This window comes from Camellia sinensis, chromosome 2, assembly GCF_055761805.1.
Source record: "Camellia sinensis isolate YWXY chromosome 2, ASM5576180v1, whole genome shotgun sequence".
NCBI lineage: Eukaryota > Viridiplantae > Streptophyta > Magnoliopsida > Ericales > Theaceae > Camellia > Camellia sinensis.
In genome coordinates this window covers 162,300,049-162,310,249 of record NC_138962.1, presented here as the reverse complement: position 1 = coordinate 162,310,249, position 10,201 = coordinate 162,300,049, and the positions used below count along the sequence as shown (strand labels likewise).

At 41.8% G+C, this 10,201-nt stretch overlaps 1 protein-coding gene across 1 annotated transcript; it reads right to left on the bottom strand.

Moving 5' to 3' along the window:
- Window positions 1-670: 670 nt before the first annotated feature.
- On the bottom strand, window positions 671-2,690 carry LOC145819201 (uncharacterized). Its single transcript, XM_082913159.1, has 7 exons — window positions 2,100-2,690; window positions 1,688-1,779; window positions 1,502-1,601; window positions 1,305-1,400; window positions 1,109-1,213; window positions 870-1,007; window positions 671-787 (listed from the first exon to the last, which is right to left on the bottom strand). Exons 1-7 carry the CDS (start codon window positions 2,688-2,690, stop codon window positions 671-673), a joined length of 1,239 nt encoding a protein of 412 aa, XP_082769285.1.
- Window positions 2,691-10,201: the final 7,511 nt, after the last annotated feature.

Sequence of the window (10,201 nt, the reverse complement as noted above, 5' to 3'; positions counted from 1 at the left end):
TCGGTAACAAAAGCAGCCGTAAATTATATACAGTTACAGTCGCATTCATCCGAACAAGAAACATGCGTAAACAAAACAGTACTAAGTCAGCAGCCACGTCGACATGTTTGATCCATGTTTACATCGACATGTTTGATCCATGTTTACAGTTGGTCCATATTTACATCGTCCAGCAAAAACAATACTGGGGACCCATAATTAACATCCATATTGAAATCAAAGAATAAAAAATTAGTTAAAGTCCTATTGCCACCCAAATTAGTGGCGTACTGGCAGCCCATTCCCATCACTGGCCTAGCTTGTGGCATTGCTCATATGAAGGCAGTCCCGGTACTCTGCGATCTTTGCATTATTCACATCCATAACGATGTCAACCAACAACCTATGACGCACAGAAGGAGCGAACTTTGTCCACAAAAATCGTAAGACAAATCAGTTAAAATTGGAGGACGTACGAGGAAGGATTTGATTGATAAATGGAAATTAAGCGGTAGAATGTACCTTGTGTGGACCGGGGCTTAAATCAGGTTGCTGCATGAATTTGATGACGAACATCCCACAGTCAAACGTGCTACAAAAATAATTTCACATTAAAGTTGTCGTCAATACGTAATAGGTTCATTAAGTCAGTCATGCAGCTTAGACATTAATGTGAGGGAGGGATTGTGGATTACTCGTCCAGTTGTTGTACTGGCCTCTCGTCTAACATGCAACGGTGGAAGGTACGCACGTCTGTAACATAATCATTTCCAAAGTGTAGTTGCAGCAAGTCGTGCATAGTTTCAACCTGTTCCACAAGGTTGAAGTTGGTTAACGTAAAGGATGTTCAAGTTTTTTGTAGTGTTCAGAAATGCACCAGAAGGACATACCAAAATTTTAGCTGCATTTAGCTTGCTTTTGTTCGGTCGGTTGGATGGGACTGAGTCGAATAGGTAGGCTACACGGTCCACCATATCAATTTTAACGCACAACCAATGCACTCCTCTGTAATTGAAAGGCACGTAAATCTACACGAAAACACAACGGCAGACCTTGTTTAGAGGCCATGCAAACATGTAATGGCTTTCATATTTTCGTTTTAATATAACGGGATGAACATTGATATTACCCTCTGGCATGCATCAATCGCACCAGTGTATCTGTCATGTCCGAAAAATGATGTGACGATATGTTCATGGTCCAGAGGTTGCATATCTTTATTTAGAATCATAGTCTGCATGTGTAATGCGTAAAGGTCATTGACGGAAACATTTGTCAAAATATGTCATACACAATACACAACGTAGCTTTAAACACTTACTTACCGACAGATATACGGGAAAGAACCAATCAGTGTGCCTCCCGTCATTATGTAAATCCCTCTGTCGATTAGTCAATTGCACCACCACCAAGTTGATTGGCTGGAACATTGTATGCAAGACACAAGGCAAGTTGATTAGAAAGGTTTCTGAGTTAGGGGTACTGAAAAATGCAGATTCATATTTGTGCAGCCAACACTTACAGTGTCGGATAGCCACGACCCTGGTTTGAGCGTGCGCATGTCACGCCGGGTGCCAACTTCACATGCCCGTCCATGAAGATTCATGGAAACAACAATGTCCCTACAAGCAATAAATGATCCTTAGAACGATAGTTATTTCACAGTGGACTGTCATTGAAAATTTGCAAGTAGTAAATGAAACAATACATTTCATTTTTGCTATCGTCAAATACATAGTGAAGAAGTTTTTGTTCCTCCGCCGATAACAACCCTTCGCTGTCCAACATCGTCAACGAGTCCTACAAAAATAAACAGCCAACTAACAGTACACATTTCATAAAAGTATTGAAGCTTATATTACAAGGTCTGTAGTCATAAAAAAAACGTGAAATGATGTAAAAACTGTGAGCCCCAGAGTTTTCCCAACTTGTGATGTTTGGTGCGGAGTTTGTTAGAAATGTGTACTAACATATGGCAGCAGTCATAACTGCAAACATGCAATTCTTTGACAACTAGTACAATACAACACAAATGATTATAAAATTACTGATTCACATTATTGATGTGGGCATGAATTGGGTATTCACAACTTGTGGGGCATTAAAGGCAGTATTTGTACCTTGTTCACGTTGTCCACACCATCAACATCCACAGGTGAACTGCTGTCGTCAACTCCACTATTTGTTTTGCTATCGATGCACAATTGCATATCCCCGACCTCAGTGGCTTGAACTCCACTTCTGCACATTTTTCCTTTTCCTTTTCCTTTTCGTCTTCCCTTTGCACTTCTTCTAACGATTCCAGTTGCTCCCAATGGTTTGCCAAGCTTAGTAGGAGAAGTATGCACATCGCACGCCACGTTCTTCACGCCCACTGACTGAAGGTCAGGACTGTATTTATCTTCAGTTTCATATGTTTCCCCTGACTGAAGGCCTCCCTTCTTGTTGTTGTCGCCACCTTCTTCGATGTTCAGCTTGTGCCCATCATGCAAATGACTTTTGTCCCTTGCCAAGGTTCCCTTCAAAATATGTTGTTGGTGATCCACCCCTTGTACATCTGAAATATTACACACCATTGGGTTAACTTCGTCCGATGGTTTGACCACGCCATCCTCATGCGCCTCGACTCCAACAGCAGGGTCCACACCCTGTTTGGCCACGCCTGCCGGTTGCGGTGTAGAGAATATACCTTCGATGAGGTGGTGTAGCATTTACTTCAGTTCACGTAAATTGGTTTGTTCAGTGAACGGTTCGTTGCAGCCCAAACTGAAACGTTGAAGCAGTTGCTTCAGCATGTCCTTCAGTTGAGCAACATTGGAGGAGAGGTTAATGATACACACATCATTGCCTTCCACCTAATTATACATACACATTCGTGAACTTAGTCTTACAAACCATCTTCAAATGATGTGGCTCAACTGTGTGAAAATTGCGTAATGCTTGGATGGATTACCTTGTCATTGCGAACAACTTGCTTGCCTTCGAAATGTCGCAACATCTCCATTAAATCTGTTTGGTTGTGGAGAACTTGCTTCATCATTTCCTTCAGTTCACGAATGTCGGACTCGAAATTGCTCATACGGACTTCATTGTACTGTCCTGTTTGTTGGTTCTCGACATGGCATGCATCCATGTCAGCATCATCGGCGTTACTGTAATCAAACTCCACCTAATCATAGAAACGCATAAATGAAGTCTGACATTGTATGTTGAAGACAAGTGGGTCGATGGTGTGAAATGTGCACAGTGGTAGGAGTGCTTACCGCAATTGTTGGGAAATTTTGCTTCCTTCTGATACGTTGCAGCGTCTCCCGTATTTGGGTATCACCCCAATAATGAAGCCGAGGTGTGGACCGCGTCGTAGTCGAGCTCAGACAAACACAATCAAGGTACAACAGCTGTGGACATTAAGGGGCATACCATAATTAGGTTGTTCTTCCCACAGAAATGAACTATATTCAGTAACAATGACATTCATTATTCTCAATTTTGCAGTGGAACGTACATAGCATACCGATTTTGTTGAGGATGCTGTCAACTTTATAGGCACATATCATGCAATGTTTTTTGGGAAAAAAATTGTACAGCACACCAAGGACTTTATTGATGAAACCAAGAAAAAAATTTTATGTACATGTTCCCCTCTTCGCAAGTTAGTTTTAATTGGTTCCTCCATTGAGGTTCAGCATACTTTTTGCCCTGTACTCTTTGTTCTTAAATTCATGACGGTAGTCACACAAAATTTATTTCTGCAAGTACCATACTTGGTCAGGAAGAGTGCTGTTTGTCGTACTCACAAAGCAGGTACCATTGTATGTCCCAATCAAGGCCAATTTGTTGAACCATGACAGAACAATGCATGAAACACATGAAGGGGGGAATGGAAAAAAAATTCAAGGTATTGGCATACCATTAGCAGGAAAACACATCCAGTTGCACCGCGATGACCTTTATACTTGCGAACACCGTTGTGAAGGAATTGCAGTGTCAACTTTGCCCAATTACAAGCTCGCATACGATTCACGTCCTTCACGGCATGAATGAACGATGGCTTCAACCCGGTCATTGTGGTAGGACACAACATGGCCCCCAACATGTACAGCGCAAATTTCTGCCGAAACTCGTCCTCCGCACCAGCAGTCTCGGTCAGATAAAGTCTCAACTTGTTCAAAGGAATGACTCCGTTAACAACTCCAACCTCATCGTAGATATTGGGATATGCTTCCAATGACCCAGCCAACTGCACGTCATCGCCTTCACACCGTATTCCCAATAAAACATTAACTGCCTTACAAGTGAGCCTGACTTGACAACCATGGACATTCAATGAACTACTGTCAGGATCGAAGTTCTGTACCAACCATGCGCACAAGTCGTGATCTATACGTGTACACTTCATCCCCAGGAGGCCAGCAAACCCAATGTCAATGACTGCCTGCTTTTGTGCTTCGTTGAACCGGTTAACTAGCTCAACAATTGACTTCAATGATATGCGGAGTTGCCTTTTACCCTGCACATTTTTTACCCTTAAATTAATACAAAAATACAACCAACAATGTCAGCAAAGCAGGACCTAGCCAAATGCATTTACGAAAACATGAAGTACGTAATGACCTTTTCAGACTTCGGTGCACATGGTACTACTTTGGCGTGTTCCTCAGCGCTCGCCTTAGCCATTTCGACAAACCTCTTTTTCTCATCAGAGGGGAGTGCCTTCCACCTTTCCCCAATCTCCTTTCTAGTCTTTAACCAAGAAAATGACAGACGTACAAGACAAGTAACAACTATGAGTCCGAAATTACTGTAACTACAACTTTATGCCAAACGCAATCCGCGTGCATTGTTGCTAATTAAATAAGATTGCAAATACAAATAACAGTTGCAGCAAAAAGTCAGCGACGAAACGTAGCTGGACTTTTACAACGAATTGAAATTTACAAAAACAATAGGAAGGTGACATTATTACATGCTACAATCCTACAAACGCGAAACAATCACAAGCCCACTACGACCATTCAATACAACGTGTGGATAGCAACCCAGCGATGTGTTTCCATCATACTGTATTATAGAGAATACAGATTTCAACACTCACCATTTTTCGTCGAGTGTTGTCTGGCCCTTGCATTTCCTTGAATTGTTGCTGGCTGCATGCAAGCATCGTCAAGCTTATCATCACTAAATGTGAAATATGAATACATATATATATATATATATGCAAGTTTTTATGTCACGCTGGCCCTGAAATCGGCATAAGACAGCTTTCGTACATCCGGGACTGAATCGACACCAAGTTAAACATTTTCAGACATGCGGAACAAAACCAATTTGAAACATCACAAACTGAACTTCGACGAGGCGCGTAATTTCAGTACGAAATATGTAATTCCAGATTGTCAAAATAAAGAACTAGTACCTGTAACAAATGAATGGTGCAACTGGCCGCTTTCGACAAGAGCCAGCGATAGTGTCAGACATTTGGATATGTTGTTCGGCAATTGTCTTCAATCTTTTCCTTCCCCTTATGAAAGAGCAAATCATACAAATTAGATTGAAGGGAAAATTACAGGGGTGGTGTACACATTTTGTCCGTCGTCTAATTTCGATCGATGCACTTTAAACTACCTAAATTATGACAGTCCATTTCAAATTTCGTGGACATTTTCGGTCAAATTGCTAATGCCGTTTGTCATTTTTAAAACAAAGATTGTAATGTCAATTGATTCAAATTATGTAAGTTCAGTAAAGTTATAAGTTGACTACAACAAAAAGTACAGTTGCCACGTATATGCATATTTTCTGATACAAAACAATGAAGAGTTGAAATGAAATGGACGTAATTGAAACAAAAGTTCAAAATTGATGGTGCAAAGCGAGGCCATTCAAAATTTGTGCAAAACAAATAACACAAACACAAAAGTACAAGGGCTGCTGTAAGAATTGATCCGGAAAAAAATCAGCGTATTCCTTGGTGATGGATTTCGTTTGTTTACAAACATATGTACGAAACCAACTGGTAGCAAGTCTTTAAGGAGAAAACTAACATTGTTGGTGCGAGGTGACCAATATCCATCAGATGCAATGACGACAACTCCTGCAAAGTATTGCAATCAATATTTACAGGAACACAAACAAACGGCTGCAACATGTGGCTGTTAACCTTAAAATTTTGCGTAAACACAGACAACAACACGCAGAATTTCCCAACACATACAGATTTTGAAACAGACAAAAGAAAGGGCACACATGGAAATTTTGCATTTCTTTCACACAGCTTACAATTAAAACAATTATGTGTACAAGCGATAAATGCATAATTTCACAAATATTCAAGAGGAAGGACTACATTGTGTTTTTCATTTAGGGCTGAAGGACTACACGCACATACTTTTATGAAGGCCCGCCTACAAATGACAAAGAAGCAACTGAACTATTTCATGACGGGGTTAAACAATCAGGACACGATTCTTCTGTGACAGAAATTGGTGCTCATCCTAGGCACAAAAACCAGATGAAACCCCATCCATCAAGTTGAGGGCTTCAATTTCCTACTGAGCAACTTGGTTGCAGAGAATCGAGGTGGCTGCATCGTGGCCCGTGCTCCATTACCTTTGGGTGGTCAGACAGTGGGCAGATCAGAGAAGAATACTTTTCTGTGGTTGACGTGTCTGTAGGTGAAATCTTTAGGAGGGATCTCAACTGTGCGTGCACATACAGTGTGCTCCCATCGCAGGTGATGTTCAACTGCTTAACGAAGTTGTTCAGTTCTTCAACTTCACGAACTGTCGTAAGGGTGAGGTGAAGAAATTCAGAGAAGTCAACAAGCCCAGGCAATTCACGAAGAAAATCTAATTTGTAGAAATGGACAACCTTGCCTGTCATTGCACGCAACTTTTGAATGACGGTTACCTTTCTCTTGAAGTTATCATCTTGCATATATATACAACAGTTACATTTGAAGAGGAAGGTAGCTGTCATTCATGAGTTGCGGGCTGTTTGAACTTCATTGAGCATAGAAATGAAATGCGTACTCTCATTTGTCTTTTTTATGACCTTCGTACAGAATGAGAATGGATGGGTACGTTAGTAATATTTTTTGGCAGGCAGTGGCAGTCTTGCTTGTTTCATTGTCGCATACAATTGATGAAACTTGTTTGTCAACCACAGAAAAGTATTCTTCTCTGATCTGCCCACTGTCTGAGCACCCGAAGGTAATGGAGCATGGGCCAGGATGCAGCCACCTCAATTCTCTGCAACCAAGTTGCTCAGTAGGAAATTGAAGCCCTCAACTTGATGGCTGGCCTTGCCAACAACTTAAGCGGCTGGAGAGTGCGTGCACACTGTATGTGCACGCACAGTTGAGATCCCTCCTAAAGAGTTCACCTACAGACACGTCAACCACAGAAACAGAGGGCATTGACGATGCCCGGATGGACCACATCTTAGAAAAGTTGGATATTAGACAAGGACTGAAGGCAAACTTCTTCCTTAATCTGTTAGGGTTCTCCGACTCAGATGGGGAGAAGGTATTGGTTTTCAGCCATCGTCTCTGGCCACTTAAGTTGTTGGCAAGGCCAGCCATCAAGTTGAGGGCTTCAATTTCCTACTGAGCAACTTGGTTGCAGAGAATCGAGGTGGCTGCATCGTGGCCCGTGCTCCATTACCTTTGAGTGGTCAGACAGTGGGCACGATGCAGCCACCTCGATTCTCTGCAACCAAGTTGCTCAGTAGGAAATTGAAGCCCTCAACTTGATGGCTGGCCTTGCCAACAACTTAAGTGGCCGGAGACGATGGCTGAAAACCAATACCTTCTCCCCACCTGAGTCGGAGAACCCTAACAGATTAAGGAAGAAGTTTGCCTTCAGTCCTTGTCTAATATCCAACTTTTCTAAGATATGGTCCATCCGGGCATCGTCAATGCCCTCTGTTTCTGTGGTTGACGTGTCTGTAGGTGAACTCTTTAGGAGGGATCTCAACTGTGTGTGCACATACAGTGTGCACGCACTCTCCAGCCGCTTAAGTTGTTGGCAAGGCCAGACATCAAGTTGAGGGCTTCAATTTCCTACTGAGCAACTTGGTTGCAGAGAATCGAGGTGGCTGCATCCTGGCCCATGCTCCATTACCTTCGGGTGCTCAGACAGTGGGCAGATCAGAGAAGAATACTTTTCTGTGGTTGACAAACAAGTTTCATCAATTGTATGCGACAATGAAACAAGCAAGACTGCCACTGCCTGCCAAAAAATATTACTAACGTACCCATCCATTCTCATTCTGCACGAAGGTCATAAAAAAGACAAATGAGAGTACGCATTTCATTTCTACGCTCAATGAAGTTCAAACAGCCCGCAACTCATGAATGACAGCTACCTTCCTCTTCAAATGTAACTGCTGTATATATATGCAAGATGATAACTTCAAGAGAAAGGTAACCGTCATTCAAAAGTTGCGTGCAATGACAGGCAAGGTTGTCCATTTCTACAAATTAGATTTTCTTCGTGAATTGCCTGGGTTTGTTGACTTCTCTGAATTTCTTCACCTCACCCTTACGACAGTTCGTGAAGTTGAAGAACTGAACAACTTCATTAAGCAGTTGAACATCACCTGCGATGGGAGCACACTGTATGTGCACGCACAGTTGAGATCCCTCCTAAAGATTTCACCTACAGACATGTCAACCACAGAAACAGAGGGCATTGACGATGCCCGGATGGACCACATCTTAGAAAAGTTGGATATTAGACAAGGACTGAAGCAAACTTCTTCCTTAATCTGTTAGGGTTCTCCGACTCAGGTGGGGAGAAGGTATTGGTTTTCAGCCATCGTCTCCGGCCACTTAAGTTGTTGGAAAGGCTAGCCATGAAAGTGAATGCTTCAACTCTTGATTCAGAATTGGGTGTGGGAACGAATAGCTCTCTACAAAATTTGGAAATCGTCATCCTCATTTCAACTCTTTCAAATGGCTTTCCTATGTTTTAAGTTGAATACCGTCAACTATGCATGAACTTCAGCACTGAAAGAAAGAGTTGTTTACTGTGTTACACGGACTCGGGTACGGGTCCCAGGTGCGGTATGCATGTACAGGTCCGACTCATTATATCTTAACCCTACATTCAATGGTACACGGTGTGGGGAAAAAATATCAGATTTTTAATCTAATATGTGCCATAAAATGGTACTATATGTAACTCACGGTGTCAAAATCACATTTATAGTAATTTCACAATAATTTGCACATATAATAATTGTGTTTTATACAATTATATAAGAAGTGTCCGTTGAAAAGTATCTGACACATATCCCATACCCTTGTCCGACTCTCAGGTGTCCGACACGGGTATTTGATCTATTTTGAAGAGTCCGTGTACCACAGATTGTTTCTAAACATAAGTTCCGGCAATATAAAATCACCGAGTACAACAAAATTTAAAGCACAATTCAACCGAGTGTGCTACCTGTTGCGGAAACAAGATTAGTCATTGTTTGTTTATCGAGTTTCTTATTTTTGCTTTTTTGGCTACTCGAAAAGAAAAAAAAAAAATTGTTTTTCCCGTGCCAACATTACACAAATTTCTTTTAAAGTCTTCTTTCGTTATATATAACCCAACATAACAAGTTCGCCATGTAAATGCAGAACACCTTTTATGCTTGTTGCTAACTACTATCATACCTATGTTCAACTTGCAGCACTGATAGCAGAGGGAAGACTTCTTATTCGGAAGGGAGAAAATACAAAAAATCGAGTACAGAACAGTTCCTATTGGGTCCATTTCGGTTAGCAGAGGGAAGAGTTCCTATTCGAATAGCACAAAATACCAAAATGGAGTACAGAACAGTTCCTATTGGGTCGATTTCGGGTTGGGTGTGAAGGTATATGCGAATGATAGAAGACAAACAAGGAGACAGATAATGTACCAGCACGAAATAAAGGAAATACCAACCGGATCAGACGAACCGACGGTGGTGCTCGATTAACCCTTGCGGTTGTGCTCCACCGACAAAAATCAACTCAAAAAAAGTATTTACGCATCCACTTCCATGGCTAGCCTTCCCAAGAACTTAAGCTCAGCACTCAAATATTGTTCTCTGTAAAACCCTACAGCTACGGGGAAATGGAACAACGGAGAGACGGGCAGACAGAAAGACAAACAAAGAGAGAGGTCCGAGATGGAAGAGAGACGGACGGGCCGACGGAACTTACACCTCTTCTGAACACTTCGGCAAT

Coding starts and splice junctions, on each gene's coding strand:
- LOC145819201 (XM_082913159.1), bottom strand. CDS start 2,690: ATGCTACACCACCTCATCGAAGGTATATTCTCTACACCGCAACCGGCA. Junction 1,780..2,099: donor GTGTGGACAACGTGAACAAG/GTACAAATACTG, acceptor TTATTTTTGTAG/GACTCGTTGACGATGTTGGA. Junction 1,008..1,108: donor CGATTGATGCATGCCAGAGG/GTAATATCAATG, acceptor GTTTTCGTGTAG/ATTTACGTGCCTTTCAATTA.